Here is a 21,423-nt window from a genome sequence, read left to right as displayed (position 1 = left end):
TTTTTTTAAAGCTCATCTACTGATTAGTTCAGCACGAGGGATAAAACTTTGCTCTATAATGTGAATAATGAAAGTAGGCTTCATTTTGACGTAACTGGCAGGAAGTCAAATAGTTGTGCTCTGGGAAAAGTCCAGAGTGAGAGAGAGAGAGAGAGAGAGAGAGAGAGAGAGAGAGAGAGAGAGAGAGAGAGAGAGAGAGAGAGAGAGAGAGAGCGATACTAAAAATAAAGGAGGTATTTCTGCTGGCTTTTGTCAGCAGCTTCAATCTTAAGACCTCTGCAGACATTTGAGACTTAAACAAAGGAAATATCGTCAGCTATTCAGTACAAAGGCTGAATACTTCCTCTCAGTGTGGTGAGAACAACTTAAAACACCAGAATTAGAGTCTGGGTAGACAATAAACAAGAAATTTGTAGGTTTCCGACTGGCGTTTGTGCGAACGTCCAGCTTTAGATGTCTGTGACGCAACAATGTCAAAAGGTCAATCTCTATCTTTGAGTCACCTGTACTTCATACTAGAGCGTTTACATGTTACGGCGGCTGTTCTTTTGACCTCTGCAGAATTTTAAATTTTTTCAGTAAATTTATGTACTGTAGATGTAATTCCAGTAGATGTAATTTTGCAGGCTATGCTTTTTTCTTTTTTTTTTTAGGAAAGTGTCGCTTTTCTGCAGAGATTATGATTAAATCTTTTACTTTTAAGTCTAATAAAAGACATTAAATTCGAGCTTTTCTTGCTTGATTCATTGTCTGGGTTTAATATATGCCACAGAGAGATGCTTTAAGTACCACCTGAAAAAATGTGAGAGTTTTGTTGTGAAAACGAAACGGGTCTTTCTAATTCAGTTTGTTCTTCTATAGATCAGCAGGGCAGGCCTGACTGCATTGAAAGCTTTGTGGTTTCTCTTCCTGCTACGGTACCCTTGCCCTCCTCTGTGTATGCCTCTCACACTTCGCTGTGACTGGTCACCATTCACCATTTCATCCATCCATCCATTTTCTGCTGCTTATTCCTAATAAGGGTCGTGGGGTGGGGGTGGGGGTGGGGGGCCTGGAGCCTATCCCAGTGGCTTTAAGGCGAGTGGCGGGGTTCAGTTTGTTCTTCTAGATCAGACCCTGGACAGGTCGCCAGTCTATCACAGGGCCAACACATAGAGACAGACAACCACACTCACAGTCACACCTACGGTCAATTTAGAGTATCAATCAGCCTCGTCCCCTCTTGATGTCTTTGGACTGTGGAGGAAGCTGGAGTACCAGAGAGAACCCAGCAGGAACATGGAGACTCACCCAGAAAGACCCCGTGCCCCAACAAAATTAACTTTCCCTCACACCTGGTGGGAGCATTTCACGGTAGTGAACTGGGGGAGGGGCTCGTATGGGGCTGTGTGCGTGAAGAGAGCATGCCCATATATGGATGTCAAGCACACCTTGATGTAGCTTGTAAAACCTTTTTGTTTTTAGGCTGGTAACACAAAGTGTGCAAAGCCTGCAGGGCTTGATTAAAAAAAAGAAAGAAAAGCACGTACCTCATTATATGATGCTTTGGCATTGATTAACATGAGTTTTTGACATGTAGCCACATTTAAAGGCAAGAAAAGAAGCACAATAGCTCCCATTTAAAGTTATAGTTCAGTTTTGTTTTGTTTTTTAAAAACGTTGAGTCCTATGTGCCACTTACCAATGATGATGTTGATCGGCAGCGTTCTTCCTCATACTAATCCATGCTGCTCCTCATTACAGCTCTGAAAGGTCGGACAGAAATAACATGCATGCTCACCGAGGTCACGCTCCTGTATGGATTAGCCGACTGAGGCTCACTCAAAGCTGCATTGTGGAGGAAATAAATAGCAACTATGACTGAACCCCCCCAAAAATCTGAACTGTCCCTTTAAGAAATTAACGTTCTGTGATAAGCACAAAGCGTAAAGTGGAGGCTGACATATCGTTGGGGGGAAAAAAGGAGAAATGCAAGTTTTTTCACATGACACTTGTTGGGATAGTTCAGTTTGTGGTTGACCAGCTAACTGACTGATCAACAGACAGACTGAATGACTGTATAGGTTAATACAATCACACATTCATGATCATGGGATTGTCATGGGAACTTACAAGTTACAGGCCTGTCAGACAGAACAGAAGGCTGAACAAATGATGTTTGACCGGAAGAAAACTAACAGTTTGGAACCAGAAAACTACAGTGATTATTACTCGTTGTTTTAATGCTGACATAGAGTTTTTGTTGCTTGAAAACAGCTGAAAAGATCAATGTCTGTAACTATTTACTCTGGAGTAGTACAACCTTTAGTTTCAGTGCCTCAGACTGACTAAATGATGCCCCCTGCTGGTGCTCTAGCATGCAGGATGTTCCACATATATAAATTGGTTGCAATGTGCATAATTTTACGCAGAAGGATAAGAGACAGCATCAGTAAGATCCTTCAGGAATATCACTAATGCTGAGAAGCCATCAGCACACGGAATAAATGTAGTCCTCTCAATTACATGCAGTGATTATCATTGATCTCAAAGTGTGCCTGAATCTTTGAATGAGTCAACCATCACTGATAAGAGTAGAGAAACGCTTATTTTAACAGCAGCAGGTCAGCGAGGGGACGGCTGATCAACATCCCTACGTAACTCAAGATGTCTGGCAGTCAGGAGATGACATTTCTCAGCCTACACACGTGGAAGCAAACAATGGAGGAATGTATAATGGTTGATATGGAAGTTAGAGGAGATGGGTGGGGGTGGGGATGGGTGGAGAGTCACAGGGGAGAACAGGAATAAACAGAAGTAGTGTAAGTAAACAGAGTATTGTTTGGAAGCGATTGATGGAGATCAGGTGGCGTGTGCCTTTCTTTGAGATGACCGTACTGCAACGTGTGAGAAGTCACATGGTCAGGAAGGAAAAGGGGGGGGGGGGGGGGGATGTTTGGGATGAACTAATAGCCTCTGTAATTACCTCTGTATTTGTTAAGTTATGTGATGGTGTCCATGTACATTGTTTCATATGTTGTGTATATATATATATATATATATATATATATATATATATATATATATATATATATATATATATATCCCAAAAGCTATATGCCACAATAGGATAAATGAATAGGATCTGTATTAGTAAATTGTTATATTTGCAATACTTAACACAGTACTGTGCAATAGCCAACACTTATGCTAAGATTTATTGTAGTTGATTGTAGTTTGAGTGTATTACAGTTTTTTTTTACTGTAGTTTATTGTAGTTTCTGCTATTTATTGCTCTGCACTTTTTCCACCAACAGTGCCAATTTTGCCTCTGTGGGACAAATAAAAGTTGATCTTATCTTATTTCAATTACGATTTCCAATGTTTTTTTTTTTTTTTAATTTAACATCGCTTTTTAATGAGAAGGATCAGATGTAAAAATGGTAGTAATAATTTCTGATGTGGTCTGATTTGATGAGGTGAGATGTGATAGAGGTTTATTATTAACCAGCTTTGTGTATTTAGTATTTAAATAACAAATTTAAAGGCATAGTACGATCACTGGCCACTAGATGTCCCTCCTGCTGCATGACAATCTACTGTAGCAGCTGTCAAATATTGTATGTTCTTTATGGGCCTCAAGTTATTGGGGACGTGATGTTCCCTTCAGAATGTAAGATATGACAGCAACAACTGACAGATCACAGCTGTATCCACGTTAACTACAACTGACGACATCAAAACAAATCTTGAGAACTTTTCCATCCATCCATCCGTTTTCTACCGCTTATCCTGTTAAGGGTTGCGGGGGGCTGGAGCCTATCCCTGCAGCCTTCAGGCGAGAGGCGGGGTTCACCCTGGACAGGTCACCAGTCCATCACAGGACCAACACATAGAGACAGACAACCATTCACACTCACAGTCACACCTACGGTCAATTTAGAGTATCAATCAGCCTCGTCCCCTCTTGATGTCTTTGGACTGTGGGAGGAAGCTGGAGTACCAGAGAGAACCCACACAGGAACAGGGAGAACATGGAGACTCACACAGAAAGATCTCATGCCTGAGCCGGGGCTCGAGCCCGGAACCTTCTTGCTGTGAGGCGACAGTGCTGACCACTGCACCACCGTGCCACCAAACTTGTTAACATGGAAAACAAAAATAAATTGGATTTTTTCCAGTAGACTTCTATGTTCTGTTTTGGTTTTTTTTTTGCGCCAGAAGAGGGTCAAAAACATTTCATTCAATTTTTTCAATCTGCAAATTTTGTGGGTTCAAAATTATGTAGAGCAGCATTCCCCCCCACCCCCCCAAAAAAACAAGACAAAACATAATATAAAAAATCAAGAGAACTCACACTTGGGGGACTTTGTAGAAATGGATTTCACAGAAGCACAGTGAGACTCCAGTTCCCACACAAAACTCCATATCAGATTTTACTTCACGAGGAGAAGGAATCCCAGCCAGTCTTAACAATACTTATCCAAGAGGCAAAAGAAAAAGCTGAACACAAATGTATAGAAGCGAAGCACAATCTATATGGTTACAAGTGCTTTCTAGACATCAAACCAGCAGCAGAGGAGGGAAGAGAGAGGGAGAGAGAGAGAGGGAGAGAGAGAGAGTTCATCTTCACTCTGTCAGAAGCAGTGCTGAGGAGGGTGGGGGTTGAGAGGAATGCGAGGAGCTGGACCGGAGGGAGAACTCTCTCTCTGTCTGGTGTCTCGGTGGCGTCTTCTACGTCACAGCATTGAATTACACCCGCAGCTGCACAAAACATCTGAATTACTGAGCACAAATCTGAGGTTATCAATCCAAAAGAAATATACAAAACGTGATTAAAGTGAATAATTCATCACCATAGATACGTACTGCATTAAAAAAAAGTTTCTCCAAAACTGAAAATACAAAACAAAAGTGCATAATTACAGAAGCATGGTGATGGAACGCTGATGTCACAAGAAAAAAAGAATTCCACTTTCTCTTCAGAGTTGTTGAACATATTCCGTAAACTCCATACTTTCTTTCCCTTTTTAAAAAAAAAAAAAAATTTGATAAGAGAAATAAAAAGCAGCTAAAAATCACAGGAATCAAATGGAAGCAGGAGGAAAAAAAAAATCCTGCAAATTCTTCTTCACAGTTGTTGGGAGTTTAAATTTGGCACAAATATGTGAGAAATCATTACAATCCACAATACGATACTGACCTCGTCCTTCTGGGGAAGTGAACCACGCCCGTTTTTCCTTAATAATCGAATTATAGTTTATGAAACTAGAATAAAGCTACCGAGTCTCAATGTTTATACACAAAAAGACCCCCAAAAAAACTAAATCCTGGGCTGACAAATCACAGTTGAGAATTCGATTACAATGAACGCGTTCTTCACTTCATTTGCGCTCTGATTACATTCAAATACTACGATTTCAGCGATGACGCCATAAAGCTGGAGTGCACTGATGCTTGTTTTTGTGGCTGCTAAGCTGCTGAGGCCCCTCCGTCACGTTGACTGTAATCAGAACACGTCGTCCTCCAGATCTACAGGTGATTTTCATTTAACAGAGACACTACAGACGTATTGCACCACACACACATAAAGAAAGCATTCAAAGGTTTTTCTTCTCTCCTTTTTTTTTTTCTTCTTTTCCTTTGGACAACTGAGTAATAGGGAAACTCGCTGAGGAAGTAGTTGAAAATACCATCACCATTACTCAATCCTTCTCCTCTTTAACTTCCTCTGTGGCCTCTTTTTTCTCCTCGTTGACAGCAGCTTCAGTTTTTTCCACCTTCTCCTCCGGTTCGGGGCTGGACGCCGGCTTCTCTTCCTCCTCCTTCGGTTCAGGAAGAAGAATGACCTTTCCGATGTTTTGGCGTTCGTGCATGCGCCTCATGGCGTCGGCCACCTGAGACGATAGAAGAACAGAGCGTGTTGATTATTTACATATCTGTAAACCCCCACCCCAAAATCTGTGACAAAAAAAATAACAAAAAGATGAGGGAACAACAGCGTGTCTCTCATCAAATTTTGCAAGTTCTGTTTGACGCTGGCGTTTTTACACCGTATGTTTTAAAGAATTAGATTTGCAACATCTATAAATACAGCGCATCAAAACAGGAAGCACGTTCAGATCGTGTTTTAGAGTTGAAGGACAATGTGAAGTGAGTCCGTCTCTTGCGGCGGCGGCGACACACGCGAGTCGTATCGCTGTTGTGATGTCTCTACATTCCTGGATGTCTTCTCAGAACCTGCAGGGGTCGAGGGTTTCCTGCTCGCAAACACAACGCCCGGGGTTATCTTCAATTACCCTTCTGAAACCAGACAGACGGTAGAGGATGCCACGGCAACAATTTAGACTGTCACCTAGCAACGGCCATTGAGTCCTATCTCATCTTGTCAAGAGAGGGGGGTTGGGGCGGTGGCGGCGGTGAGGTTTGTTCATCCACCACTACACATGAGTGATGGAGAGGGAAAACCCCAGGCAGGGTTTCTTTTTTGAGGCTGTGACAGAAGCGGCTGCGTTACACATTCTGATGTTTGTTTCCTTAAGAAATTCTAAAAAACAGAATGTGTAATTCGTATTGTTGTACTTAACCATTGTGAGTCACAAAGACTCCTAAAGCAACAAAAACAGGAAGGGTTTTTTTTCAGTTTGGCAAATGCTTCAATGTGTGTCACTTAAAAGGACTGTCTTTTTAATGCGTCTCCACTGTATAATAAATGTACCAAGTATGACAATACTGTGATAGTATCTGGAAACAGGGCTGGACGATTATATTGAAAAAAAAAAAAAAATCAAAAAAATCCCAATTTTGGTGACCAAATGTCAGAAAAAATGAACACGATTCAAGTTTTGATAAATTATCATCAACAGTGTGAACATAATTGACAGCTAAAAGTTCAGGAAAACACATATTTATACTCTGCTAATACTGAAAAACGACCAACATCTAAACTCAAAACACGATATTTCCTCGAACATCTTAACATTCATGTTACATTCATTGAAACCAACCTCCTCAAAGTGGTAGCGGGAGTCGATGTGGGGCTTGATCTTCCCCTGCCTGAAGAGCTCCAGCAGCGTAGTCATGGTTCTGTCGATGAGCTGCTCGTCACCGATGTTGCCCAGGTGGAAGCCACAGACGGCCTTGTTGGACTGCATCAGTTTCAGGGTTGAGAGGGACAGCTGGTTGTACCAGGTCTTCGCCATGGCGAACAAGTTCTTCTTCTGGCCCGTCACAGAATTGGCTGCACCTAGAATGGAAAAAAAAAAAAAAAAAAAAAAAAAAAAAAAACAGGCTGAGCAGTGATGGTGGAACCGCAACCCAATACAATTATGAAAAATATTCATAGTAATTAGTAATTAATGGTAGTTATTTGACTTTTCCTGTTCATCCCAAATCTCTGTGCCAACAGATTTCAGTCCACTTCCATTTAAACTCATTCAAATGTACATAAATACATGTAAATACTTTTTCATTCCAAATATTGAAAGTTCAAACCCAGACTGGGGGAACACACATTCAAATTCAAACACATTTCTTATCTTGAAAAGAAATAAAAGGAAAAAAAAGTCGACTAATCCGCTCCCTCAATCCCAGATGATGTGAATATACAAATATTTTTCATTTTGCATGTTTAACTGCTGGAGAAAACACGCCTCCTCGTTCTGTCTGACTGTTGGTGCGCTCGTCAAACAGGACGCCGAATGGTGAACCAGGATCAGCTTCAAAAGATTTGTGATGTCACACATACTGCCGGTGGGAGGGACTCCTATCGTCGGATTTGGACGGGGAAATTTAAATTCTAAAACGAAAATTAATAACAAACCCTGTCATGACTAAATTCGTTCATTTTTGGGGGGACAAATTTACATGACATCAATTTAATTCAGATTATTTTAAATTCAATTTGTGAAAGTAAAATTAAAATTAAAAAAAAAAAAAAAAGTAGCGGTAAACTCAAAGAATGCTCCATGTGTCTTACCAAACACGATAATGGTGCCCAAAGGTTTCAACAAACTGAAACCTTTCTGAGTGTCTGAACCAGCCAGTGGGTCGAGCACGATGTCAACACCTGCACAGAGACACCGTATAAGGAAGGAGGATAATAGTCAAAGCTTTGGAAGTAGAAATAATGGAGGTTAGACATGAAGGCATGTCTAGTCTCACCTTTTGGGCTGATTTTGCGGATTTCCTCCACATAGTCTTTGGTGCGGTAGTCGATGGGGTGAGTGACCCCACCTTGGGCGATGGTCTCATGTTTGGAAGCGGATGCTGTTCCAAAAACTGTCACATCTGGAACTGTCTGGCACAGCTGGGTGGCAGCGATACCAACACCACCTAAGGCACAAAGAGACGTGAGCAGCTGCGGTTCTACGGAGACCTGTAATGTCTTTAAGTCAAACCATTGATTTATGGTGGTTGTTATGTAAACTATCACTGACTCATTGTGAGAAAAGCATGCATACACACACACACACACACACACACAAGCTCCACTGAGACACTGAAACCGGCTTAGTTTGGAAATGTGGCGCGTTGCCGAAGCAACCGTGCCTGATAATCATCAGGTTTGCCATTTACATGGAAGCTGTTGAAAGACATCGTCTGTGGTCCACAGTGACCTCTTGACCTCAGGTCTCTGCCGCCAATGATGTTTCAGTACGGAAATGTGGCGGCGCTCAGAGACATAATTAGTGACCTGTGTGACCCTTCACAGGTTACCCAGGAGACCAGGGGTGGGGGAGTGTTGGGGAAATAAGACAGATAAAATGACCTGTTCAACTGTATGAAAAACTGAATAATCTCATGTGACGAGAGGAAATTGGAAAAAAAAATCTCCATTTGCACCTGGGATATGATTAATAGTTCTTTTCATAAGGGAAGGGAAAATTATCATAATACAGTTCTTGCAGTTTTTAATTTGACCTGGTGTGATCCTGAATCCAGTCATGATCCACACAGTTACTTGGACTTATTCATGTTATACTGCAACAAAGAAAAACTGTAAATGGTAAAAATAGTTCTTCCTTTCTATAACATTCGGAAAGAGATCATAAATGACACATTTCCTCCACTGTTTCCCCGGCATAAAAGACAGATGATAAGCAAAGGTGAAGACACTTGAGCAAAACTGTCGTGTGTCATCAATAAAAAAATGGCCGATTTCTGCCGAGAGCGATGACGTGCAGCATTACAATTCATGCCTTCTTTGTTTTTGCTGCGTCTTTGCTACTATAACAACTGTGAAACTAATAATAAAAAAAAAAAAACAGCTAACATTATCTTATAAAACGGGGACTTCAAAATGTGTTGCTCCACTCATTTGACAATCCTAGGGTACATGTGGTTACCTGCCGCCATGTGGATGAGGACGCTCTTGCCTGGCCTGACGTTGGCCATGTCAAACAGCATCATGTAGGCCGTCAGGTAGTTAATGGGGAGAGCGGCGCCTTCCTCGAAACTCATTGTCTCAGGCATGAGGAAGGTGCGGTTGGCGGGCACTTCAACCACTTCCTGCCACATACCGCGGCTCATCACGATGACACGATCCCCGACCTGAGGCAGAGAGGAAGAGGGAGGAGAAGGAGGAGGGGGGACGTGACCAGGATGATCTGGGTGTCGGTGTGTGACTCAGAAATATTCATCTCCACCGCACGATGACATAAACCACAATAACCCTCTTAGTCTGGAGACACTGCAGATCATTTTCTTCCAATTGTTTTTGATGTTTGATATACTGACAAATTATGTGGGGAAAAAAATGTAACTCCGGCATTATTCTTGATGAAACTGTCTCTGTTGCTCAACAACCTGCAGACACCCACTGGGAACAGCTTTCACTTCTGTGTTTCTTCACTTAAAACCCAAACGATCTTCACCTCCAATGACCTGAGACTGAATGGAGGCAGAAACTTGCTCATCTAGACGCCACTGGAGGTGCAGAGGTTCTTCACTCTAAGTGAACTTTCCCGGTTGAAAGGAGCTCTGAGGGTTCACGAGTGCGTGCTCTGAAGGAAAGTGATGACAGCAGACGTGTGTGTGAGTGAGTGAGTGTGTGTGTGTGTGTGTGCATCTTCAGTATCTGAGGAGGGGCGGGCTTGTTTCCTTCACATCTGGTGGCAAAACGACAAATTGAGGTCAGGCACACAGGAAGTCATTTCATGTACGGGGGCCAGTTGTTACAGCGCAGCTCACAATGATACACAGACCAATAACAGACGAACTATAGCTCACTGTTGCAAACTATTCTATTATTTTCTCAATTCATTTAAATGCCTAATATGAAAAGCCTAAAAAGACGCATAAGATGCGGGGCGTTAGCATCAAAAAACCTATTGCAGCCCAAATACATCGAATTAAAGTCATAAATGACAAAGAAAAGCAGCAAATCTTCATATTTAAAAACAGCATTGCTCACTTAATTTATCATTCATGATAATACTAATAATAATAGTGATAATAATAATTTAACAGGTTTATAAAGTGCTTCATACAAATTAAAAAACAAAACAAAACTTAATTTCAGTACAATCAAAAAATTAAAGACAACAAATAAAAGAAATATTTGAACAAATAATAACTGGGCCAAAAGAAGAGCTCATTGGCTGAGAGGCAGCCAATAAAAACACATCTTTGAACGAACAAGGACACCAAGATAGCTTGTCTGATTCTGTCACTCATTTTCTATTTTTACTTGCCTATCTTTCGGTTTATTTTTTCAAATTAAAATTTCTTGACTGTCTCCGCCCCCCAAGTCCCACTCAAGCGGGTTCATGGGAAACGCTGTTCTTGCTTTGCAAACTCACCTTCCTTCACTTGCTAAACTGAAAGTGTCACTAGTGTTGTGAAACCCGCCAAAAAAAAAAAGGGAAGGTTACAGGAAAAAAGTGTGATTGTGAATTGCTGCACTGCTTCCTGTTAAAACAGCTTCTGAAACACACTTCCTGCCACACACACACACACACACACACACACACACACACACACACACACACACGCACACGCACACGCACACACATACACACAAACAAGCCCTTGACAATGGACACACAGATATCTGGGCATAAACCATAAACATACATAACAATGACAACAACAACAGAAAGCTGCATTTGTTTTTGTACTTTGGAGGTAACGTGAACCCCCGACTCAGTTTTATTTTCAGCTTGAACTTCAGCTGCCCCCCCCCCCCGCCCGCCATTCAATTTGTCTTTCGACACATTGGAAGACCAAAAAAACAAAAAACAAAAAAAGCATGAAAAGTGGAATGATAAACGGCTGAGCTCAGCTCCCAGAGAGCTGACATAAGCTGAGGTTACTGGAAACGAGAGGAACTTTGCAGAACAGATGGTGGGTTTCTCTAAAAGCAGGGCACTTTTACAAAATTCTGTTCTTATCTCCCAGAAATACGAATCAAAGTGGGAGGAATAACCCTGTTAAATGCATCTGCTTTTGTCCGGAAATCAGGTGGTGCCTCCACACGGATGCAGCGCAGGTTTGGGATCCTCCACATCTGCAGCCACACCCTCCTGTCCTCATGTGACGCCGCTGATCCCTGCACCCGTCCAAAAAGAGTCTTATCCCTCTCCTGCTTACGAATACGCACCTAAAACCCAACCGTTTTTCATTTCATACCGAAGCGTCACCATTTCACTGCTTTAACTTTTTAAATTCCCTAAAAAAATAAACCCTCTCCCCAAAAAACAAAACAAGCGCCGGAACAAGCAACACTCTAACAGATTCTTCTCCCTCTTAAAAGGAAAGAAAGATTTAAGGAGGAGTGAGAGATGAAGGTGATAGGATTGAAAGTGGAGGAGGGGGAATTCTGAACTCCCACTGGGGGAGCGTCAGTAATAAATACTTGATGGAGAAGACAAGTGTGATAGAAAGAAGAGCTCCTGCTAAATATGGTGATAAAAAAGGAAAACGCCGAAACGTCCATATGAAGATTAGCTTTGCGGCGTGTGAGAATAACTCCATGTTACATTCAAGATAATCTCAGAGTGTAACTGGCTGTACATGAAACAGCATAATTTGTTAATATAGATTATAGTTCCGTTGGAAAGAGATGAGAAAAAGAAGCAGATTATGGGTCAGTGTGACTCAGCTAAAACCATCATAATCTGCACTGAAATTTAAAGGTATTCTCACTCCTCCAAATTTAGTGAAAATCTGGCTCAATTTTGTTTTTTTTGCATAATCCAGCTGAGAGACGCCAACAAAAACACTACCTCATTTGGTGGGGGGGGGGTTATGAAACAATACCCCCCAAAACCTGCAGAGAAAACCATCTGAAAGTTGAGCCTGGAAATCGTTTGTTAGAGCCATACAATAAGAACACGAACTGGATGACAAAGCTGGAAACGTTAGTAACTTACATAACAACAATGACAGAGTCGGAAAATATGCCACTTTTTTTTTTTCTTCTTCTGATTTTTTTTTTTGTATCAAAAGCCGAACACGTATCAGCAAACCAGGGTTCTGAACTGTCATTCCAGTTTTGATCCTCCGGATGTACTGATTGCAGTACACGTAAGCAGAAGAGCTTTTAGTACTGGGTCAACTCTGCAGTATCTCAAGGAATCGAGTAGCTGAGTGCATCCGGTGTTACTGACAGTCATTCTCCTGTGTCTGGCCTTAAAAAAAAAGAAGAAGAAGAAGAAGAGGAGGGGAAAATGTTCTTCATTTGACTGTTACATTGAATAAAACTTGACCCGTAGAGAACTTTTATCAAGAGCGAAGGTAAATGTACTCTTGCACTGCTGGGGGGAAAAAAAAAATCACGTGAAGGACACACTGCAAAGACACTGCGGTGTGTGTTTATAAGTCAGAATGTCCCATTTTACAGGAAGAGAGAGTGTTATTTTCAAGCTCAGTCCCAATTATTTGTTTTGTTTGGAGCTCCGGGCTTTTCATTCTGCATCGAAAACGTACCGACACGTTTTTTTTTTCTTCTTCTGCTGACAGCGCAGGAAAGAATGAGCTCAAATATGTCGGATTAACCTGAAACTGGTCAAAATCCCTCAGAGCAGATAGAGGAAGTATGAGCTCTCCTGAGAGCAAAATCAGCGGTTAATCAAAGTTAATTCAACTTTGAGCGGCAGGATGCAACAGGCTGCAGATCGACGCCCGAAAGCTTTTATGATCAGTTACACTCAGTGGCAAACTGTGGCCTTGGACTCTGGAACTCTAATTAGACCATATGGTGAGACAAAAATTCCATCCATCCATCCCTCCATCTATCCATCCATCCATCTTCTTCCACTTATCCGGGTCAGGTGGCAGGGGCAGCAGCCTAAGCAGAGAAACCCTGACTTCCCTCTCCATGACTATTTCGTCGAGCTCCTCACGGGGGATCCGAGGCGTTCTCAGGCCAACTGACAGACATAGTCTCTCCAACGTGTCCTGGGTCTTCCCAGAGGCCTCCTACCTTTTGGACGTGCCCTGAACACCTCCCCAGGGAGGCATCCTTATCAGATCCTCAAGCCACCTCATCTGACTCCTCTTGATGGAGCAGTGGCTCTACTCTGACCTCCTCCTGGATGGCAGAGCTTCTCACCCTGTCTCTAAGGGAGAGCGCAGCCACCCTCTGGAGGAAACTCATTTTGGCTTCCGGTCACCACCCAAAGCTCATGACCGTAGGTGAAGGTAGGAACGTAGATCGACGGGTAAATAGAGAGCTTTGCCTTTCGGCTCAGCTCCCTCGTCATCACGACGGACCGATGCAGCGTCCGCATCACTGTAGATGCTGCACCAATCCCCAACCCTGAGATGGCACCCCACCGTTTTCAGGGCGAGAACCATGGACTCAGACTGGGAGGTGCTGATTCTCATACTGGCCACTTTGCACTCTGCTGGGAACTGATCAAGAGAGGACTTGTTCCATTGCCCTTGCCGTGTGTTGAGGTGAGTCCGATTGTATCTAGCCGGAACTTCTCACCCTCACCGCCAGCTCACTAGAGAGGTGACATTCCTCGTGCCCAGACCCAGCTCCTGCAGCCGAGGATCGGACCGCCAAGGTCCCCACTCTCGACTGCCACCCATCCCACACAGCACCTGATCCATTTGGCCCCTCCCATCAGTGGTGAGCCCGTTGGAGGGGAGACCTACGTTTCCTCTTCAGGCTGTGCCCCATGGGTGCAGGCCCACCCACCAGGCGCTTGCCACCAAGCCCGGGCCAGGCTCCAGAGGGGGGCCCCAGTGACCCGCGTCCGACCGAGGGAAAATTCGGTCCAACTTTGCTGATCACCATTGGGGTCTTTGAGTTCCTCTTTGTCTGCTCCCTTCCCTAGGACCTGTTTGTCTTGAGTGATCCTACCAGGGGCATAAGAGCTCCTGGGATCATTGGGACATGCAAACCCCTCCACCACGATAAGGTGGTAGCTCAAGGAGGAGGTATTAAAAAAAAAAAATTATAAAAATTCATTACTGCTTAAAATATAGCCGGATCTCCTTATCTTATTTAGACTCCCATTACAAAGGGGATTCCAGAAAACCAGCATCACCACATCACTTGAAATGAACTTTAGCAAAGCAATGTTTATGAAAGCTAGTGGTTTAATTTTTTCCTTTGGAGTACTCAATATAGGTGTTTTACCATCACAAAGACATTTTTACCCCTCTTGTATTACTTTTGGGGACTCTGGAATGCGGATAGAGCCATTCATGTATATTTAGCTTGAAGCTAATAGCGACTGATAGCTAACTACAGAAAAAAGTGTCAAAAATTGTCTGTTTACAAGCTTTGAGTGCATCACCTGGCATGATAAACCAAATCCCCTTTGCCTCAGACACTCTGGATTGAAGGAGTCATAAAGGGGCAACATTAGCTTCAAGCTAAATGTGCATGACTGGCTCTTCCTGCGTTCTGTCCTCACAAATAAGTGATGCAGCAGTGGAAAAAAAAAAAGGTGTGCCCAAGACACATATTTGTGAGAACTTGAAAGGCATAATATACACTTTTTGGGTGAAGTATCACTTTAATATGTGTTCAGAGGTTCGCTCCATGTTTCCACTGATTTGGAAGGAGGACCAACAAACGAACTATTTTCAGCGAGGTCATGTTCAGCAGGTGCGATGTCAGCTTTAAAACCTTAATGAAGTCTAGCAACTGCAGCGCACCTAACCTGACCAGATCATGGGTGGGGTGGCAGCTTATGGGTGTGGCGGAGCTTGATTGTACTCACAATTCTGTCCTTCACATCTTCTGCGACTGCTTCAATGACCCCGGAGCCCTCCATTCCCATGGTGACCGGCGGGGCAGGCATAAAGTCGTACAGCCCCTGTCTGGCCAGAAGCTCGGCGAAGTTCAGCCCGCACGCCTTGACCCGCACCAGAACCTCTCCCGGCTGCAGTTGCTGCTTTTTTACCGTTTTCACCTGCAGCTTGACTTTATCGTAGCCTCCGTATCCAGTCAGGACCAGAGCTCGAAAGGAGAGGGGCTTCTCCTCGGCTGCAGGGCTGCTGCTGTCGGGCTCCTGCGGCGCAGCTGCGGCGGCTGGAGGAGGCTCATCGTGCTGCTGCTGCTGCTGCTGCTGCTCGGGCTCTTGGTGCTGAGTTGGAGCCTCTTCGCCAGACATGACAAACGCTTGTAGTCCAGATCAATAGCTGAGTGTGTCTGGGCGTTTCTCTCTGTCGAAGAAAAAAACTAAACTAAAACAAAAAAATGGGGAAAAAAAATCCCGATCAATACAAAATAACAAAGCAAACTATTTTCCAGTCATAAAATGGGTGTTTTCTCCGTAGACGGTCGGATCCTTTCCAAAATAAGATTAGACTGCGTGGTTTCCTGTGTGCGCTCTGCTCAACAAGTGACCAGTGACAAGACAGACGTGTTTTCAAGTCGTTTCCGGTTTTACATTTTCATATTAAAATTCCATTCTAATTTGGAGGCTCGCCCATAAATGAATAGATTTTCGACTCTCAGGATTTCAACTTTCAACGTTTTCATGTGGAAAAAATGTTGAAATGTAGAGATACATGTATAGAAAATGTATGAACAGATTAATGAAGTTACAATTTTAAAAACAACCGATAAGGTAACAAATGTACTGTAACCAAAAATTATAAATCAAATAATCTATGTGCCCTTTTTGACCTTGCAAACAAATGAAATTAGTTTACATGCTTTTTAAATGTGACATTTTTACATTCAATATGGAGCCCGCTCAATATTCAAAAGTGGACGGTTAATCCTGAACGGAAGTGCTTTTATTTTATAAACGGGTATAATAATTTCCGTTTATATCTCGCTATTTATCGCGAGCTTTACTTCACTTAAAAAGTGACCGCTCAGTTTTAACTGGCAAAATGCTTAGGGTGATGGAAACTGGAGAGGTTGAAATCCCGGATTCTGGATTTCCAGGAGGCAGAGATGGGATTATTTTAGGGTTACAGGCTGAGGAAACAGTTTTCTAAAAGCTGAACAAAGTGACGAATCAGGAGAAATTCACCAGCTGGAGACCAAAACGAAGCATTGCTGGTGTAAACATGGTCATTATCTGGAACATGAGAACCCATCTGAGGAGGAACTGCGTAATGTAGCCATCTAAAGAGCCCTTTTCTTAACAAATTCTTGAGAAGCGACGGCATTCGCTGCACACGTAACACACATTACATGTAAAATGGGATATTTTGCACTGATTTACCCCCCACTCTCTCTCTCTCTCTCTCTCTCTCTCTCTCACACACACACACACACACACACACAGCAGCTAGAAAAATGAGCAGTGTATCGTTCAATTCGTCAGAAGATTTGCAGTTGCTTAATTGTTTAGAGCACTTGTGCGATAGCAACTCACATTTTTTTGCAGAAATAAAAAAATCAACAATTTATTAATGAGTGAAACAGTCTATATTATTTGCCATCCTCTGCTACTGATCTCTTTAAAATAAATTGAAATTTTGAATATTTATGAATCATGTATTCATCTCATGGAGCATATATCAATTCTTCATCAGGCAAATGAGAATTTAAGATAAAAAAATATATATATATAATTTTCACTTGACAATCATAACATTTCTAAATTAAATGACCAACGGCAATTAAAGGATTCTCTCAACCGTCAACATGTGGCATCATTTAGGAATCAAGTTGACGGTTGTGGCCAGAAGATGGCGCTAAGAGATCAACCAACAGTCAATCGTGTGGCGTGGTAGCAGGTGCAGCTGAGACACTTCCTCTCACGCTGACCAGTTTAAAAGACATTTTACTTCTTTAATTTAAGAAGAGCAAACAAAAACAAAAAAAATAACACAAATCTAAATGCTCTAAACAGCTGAAGGAGAAGAAACGAAGCTCATCCTTTACTGCATATTTGACGAAAGTCTACCCGCTATATCACGTATTGTTGTCGTGCTGTTGTGTTCTATCAGCTTAGTTGTTATATCACACGTAAATGCTCCGTAACGGGAAACTCAATGGAGAGAAATGGGCTTGCAACAAGCAGCTGTTCCAAACTAGCCACAACACACCGGAAGTGTAGACACCCTGCCTTCAAAATAAATTAGTTAAGACGGCAGCGCTGTATTAAAAGTGCAGCTACTACAATTTACAATAAAAAAAATAGAGAAAGAAGTTAAAAGCTTATCAGGATCTACCATTTAATACTTTTTAAATATGTAAAACCGTGACGTCTCCGATCATCTGAGTGCAGCTGCTTTCTTCCCATCATCAGACGGAGGTTCGTTCATCCACGCGCGCTTTCAACACTTTCAACCCGCCCCCCCCCCCAAAACCGGAAACTTCCACAGTGACAGCCTCTTGACGGGTGGCGTCAATGTGCCGCTTCGCAGGTGGAGCAGAAGAGCGCAGCAGCATTGCGCAGAGCATGCAGCCCGAACCACACCAGACTGTGGAGCTGAAGTTTGTGTGTGTTTGCTTGTGTGTTTGACTCTCCTCCACCGCGAACCCTGGGAACCTCCGGAGCTGCTCTTCGACCCTGAACTCGCTGGGAGCTAAATGAGAAGAAGGCAGCGCGACGCAGAGCCACTCAGCGATCATGACGGACGCGATGGAGAGCAAAGGATTACTGCGCTGTAAGATTGTCGTGGTGGGGGATACGCAGTGTGGAAAAACGGCTCTCCTTCACGTTTTTGCCAAAGACTCGTTCCCAGAGGTAAGATGAAGCCAAACGCGCGGGTACGACGACTGTAGCACGAGTGCGTAAAGTCCCCCAACCGAACGGCCCGACGGTAAACATCGGATCTGTCTGGTTACTGGCTCCTAAATGTTTGTTGCTGGAACTTTACTGTGAAAAAAAAAAAACACACACACACACGACCGAGTTTAAGGCTTTAATTTCGTGCTCGTAACCGTGCAGACTTCTCACGCGCTTAATGAAATCAAGTCGTCGCTTGCGTGCGCTTTGCGCGTGGCGCGCGTCCACCGGGTTTACTGGAGCTGCCTCGCGTGTGAAGCCACTCGGACACGTTAACACGAATGCAGCGCAACAGGACAGACCAACCACCCCCCCCCCCCCCCACACACACACACACACACACACACACACCACCACCACCACCAGGTCATTTTTTGGGGCTGGTGATGTGTCAGCATCAACCTTCAGAATAACCATTAAAATGCACCAAGAAACCCAACAGAACCTGAAGATTACAGCCTCAGGAATGAAGGGTCTTCATCTCTAGACCAGTTGAAATATATTTGTTGTTTCTCTCTGGTTTGACCATAGCATGATGTCAACATCTGTCAACTGAAGGTGATTTCACCTGGATGAATACGAGGATGTTCCTGTGGTTTTGTCAGCATTAATGATGATATTTTAACAAGGAATCAGATTCACTGAGTAGGAAATAGACACACAAATGTACTATCAGCGAAATGAGAAGCAATGGACGTGTTTAACTTTACTTCTTTAAAAAAAAAAAAAGAAAAAAGTCAGACACTCTTGAACTGATGAGGATAACTAAATCAAAGCTCACTGCCCTAAACTGCTGAATTTGGAAATAGGTCAAAGCTGGGAATTGGGCTCATTTACTTTCCAGACACTCTCCCTCTTGTGCCTTTGATGTTCATCAATGCACCATCATCTGCACTTCAGTTGCTCGAATTAATTATGATTTCTTTTTTGGCACCCTAAAATATCTCGATAATATGTAACAATCATTTGTACACAAAAACACAACTATTTCCTCTTCATCTAATTTTAGCTTGACGTGTCTCATTCCAGAACTATGTTCCCACGGTGTTCGAGAATTACACCGCCAGTTTCGAGATCGACAAACAACGGATCGAGCTCAACATGTGGGACACGTCAGGTAAGATTGAGTACAATTATCATGCCGGTGTGATGAGAGGTGTGTGTGTGTGTGTGTGTGTGTGTGTGTGTGTGTGTGTGTGTGTGTGTGTGTGTGTGTGTGTGCGTGTGTGTTTGCTGCATTCAACCGTGGACACATAAACAGGCTCTCCAGATTGGCAGACAGATGACTCCTTGGAGTGTTCACCAGCATCCAGGCTGAGGGCCAAAAACACTCACAACCACAGCTTGAGCATCTCTGGATAATCTGTTGGGAATACTGAGATGATGATGTTTAAAAAAAAGAATAAAATCACCACGCACACACACACACACACACACACCCACCCATATATATACATATATATATATATATATATATATATATATATATATATATATATACATATTACTACATGACTTGAATGGGTTGTAGATGGAGTTGCAGAACTGTGTTAATAAAGTGTTTATGCTGCTCCGCTTCTGTCATCACCTTTAGAGTTCATTTGACACTTGTAGTTCGATTTAAACAGCTACTCCAAAGTTACAGCAGCTCTTTGAGAGAGTAAACAACTCATCATTCAACACTTATCTGCTCCAAGTCACTGTCAACACAAGAGAATTGGCTGCATAGAAATTAGAATGCTTGTTATAATGTGACATCAGGAACAAACACTCAGCTGCCAACCCACGAAAATTTTAAGGACCCAGAACTCCAGAACTTAATATTGAACACACCACCCCCATATATCATGTGTGTGAATAATTTTTTTTTTTTTAAAAATCAAATTTATTAAAAAAACAACAAAATAACCCTAAACTCACCACGATAACTTGTTAAAATTAAAATTTCTGGTCATTTGACCTCACAATTCACATTCAGCTTGCGATGCATCAGCGTCAGAACAAGTTGATCGTGTTGCTTTGTGTTACTTTGAGTTAACAAATACTGACTGCAGAGTTGTTGGTCCAGCTATTTAAGTGGAATAGCTTTGGGGCAGGAAACTGTACTCTGAATCTGTGGGCTGTGCTGTTGATGTCAGTTATTATTCTCTAGAATTGAATCAGAGCTTTGTGGTGCTCAGGGTTCTTTCAGCCTCCTGATGTGAGCACAATTCCTTCTTATTTCCGCCCCCGCCCCCCCACCCCACTTCCCCAACCCATTCCCACTGACATGACACCATCCTAAAACTAGGAGTTCAGCGTTCCATTTACCTCCACCCCAGCAGACGGACAGACCAGCTAGACAACCTGGGGATTAAGGGCTGCCGCTGCAGAGGCCGGCCTTGCTTGTCGGTTCTCAGTGGGTGAGGCTGCTGTGCATGTGTGTGTGTGTGTGTGTGTGTGTGAGCCTCTGAAATTGCTGGTTGTTCTCTCTCTCTCTCTCTCTCTCTCTCTCTCTCTCCCACCCACACACACACACACACACACACACACACACACACACACACAAACACCCTTCTTTCACTGAGCTACGTGGTGGATTACAAACAGTAATTTACTCCAACACACACTCATACACAAAAATCAATTCATCTTTTTCCCATGAAGCATTTGCCATTCAGCATTTTATGATGTCATATTACCGGCATACAGAAGTTGAGTGAAGCTGACATTCCAAGTGTCAATGTGTGTGTGTGTGCGTGTGTGTGTGCGTGTGTGTGCGTTCATGAATTAGTTGGAAGGAGTTTGTGAAAAAGAGCTTGCATGCTCAGCAATGTTGGACAAAACCTCCTCCATGAATGCACTTAACAAGAATCTATTTCTCTCAGTGTGCAACTGAGTGAAAAACAGGATTATTTTTTAATAAAGAATACTTTAGAATGGGTTCTAAGCACAGGAACACTTGACATTATGGAACCCCATGATTCCACAGAGTTGTTTTTGTTCTTTGTGATTGTTTAGCATATTTTAGTTCTAAATTATGGAAAAGATCCCTGCTGTAAAAATAAGTGATGCTTTGAGAAACAATAACACAGGCAATCGAGGCGATGACGTGTCGCCTAGCATCGCAGCACTGACTTCTAGAAAATGTGGCCTCCGCATCAACAACAACAAAAAAAATGCAATGTTTTTCAAAATTTTACCTCAAGTTTCACCGTTTTATGTTACTTTATGCAATGATAGAATCCCGATTTCCTGAAAGGGACTGGTAAGAGTCTGGATATTGGATCAGGAATATTGGAATTAG

General features: G+C 42.8%; 2 protein-coding genes across 2 annotated transcripts in view; one reads left to right on the top strand and one right to left on the bottom strand.

The window, feature by feature from the left end:
- Window positions 1-4,402: 4,402 nt before the first annotated feature.
- On the bottom strand, window positions 4,403-15,797 carry LOC147239691 (NADPH-dependent quinone oxidoreductase VAT1-like). The gene is made up of 6 exons (XM_086194528.1): window positions 15,162-15,797; window positions 9,327-9,531; window positions 8,143-8,313; window positions 7,958-8,047; window positions 6,987-7,225; window positions 4,403-5,876 (listed from the first exon to the last, which is right to left on the bottom strand). Exons 1-6 carry the CDS (start codon window positions 15,552-15,554, stop codon window positions 5,685-5,687), a joined length of 1,290 nt encoding a protein of 429 aa, XP_086050654.1. The 5' UTR covers window positions 15,555-15,797; the 3' UTR covers window positions 4,403-5,684.
- A 1,962-nt stretch (window positions 15,798-17,759) lies between these two features.
- The window catches only part of LOC147239690 (rho-related GTP-binding protein RhoN-like), a 29,757-nt gene continuing 26,093 nt past the window's right edge, over window positions 17,760-21,423 (top strand). Inside the window, exons 1-2 of the mRNA XM_086194529.1 lie at window positions 17,760-18,095; window positions 19,167-19,254. Of these exons, the coding sequence (XP_086050655.1) occupies window positions 17,979-18,095; window positions 19,167-19,254 (205 nt within the window). The 5' untranslated portion in view covers window positions 17,760-17,978. The remainder of the gene's footprint in view (window positions 18,096-19,166; window positions 19,255-21,423) is intronic.

Source organism: Aulostomus chinensis, chromosome 23 (genome assembly GCF_037954235.1).
Source record: "Aulostomus chinensis isolate RoL2024-O1b breed Wild chromosome 23, RoL_Achi_v1.0, whole genome shotgun sequence".
Taxonomy (NCBI): domain Eukaryota; kingdom Metazoa; phylum Chordata; class Actinopteri; order Syngnathiformes; family Aulostomidae; genus Aulostomus; species Aulostomus chinensis.
Note: the sequence above shows the minus strand (reverse complement) of the source record. Positions and strands in the feature narration are given on the sequence as shown.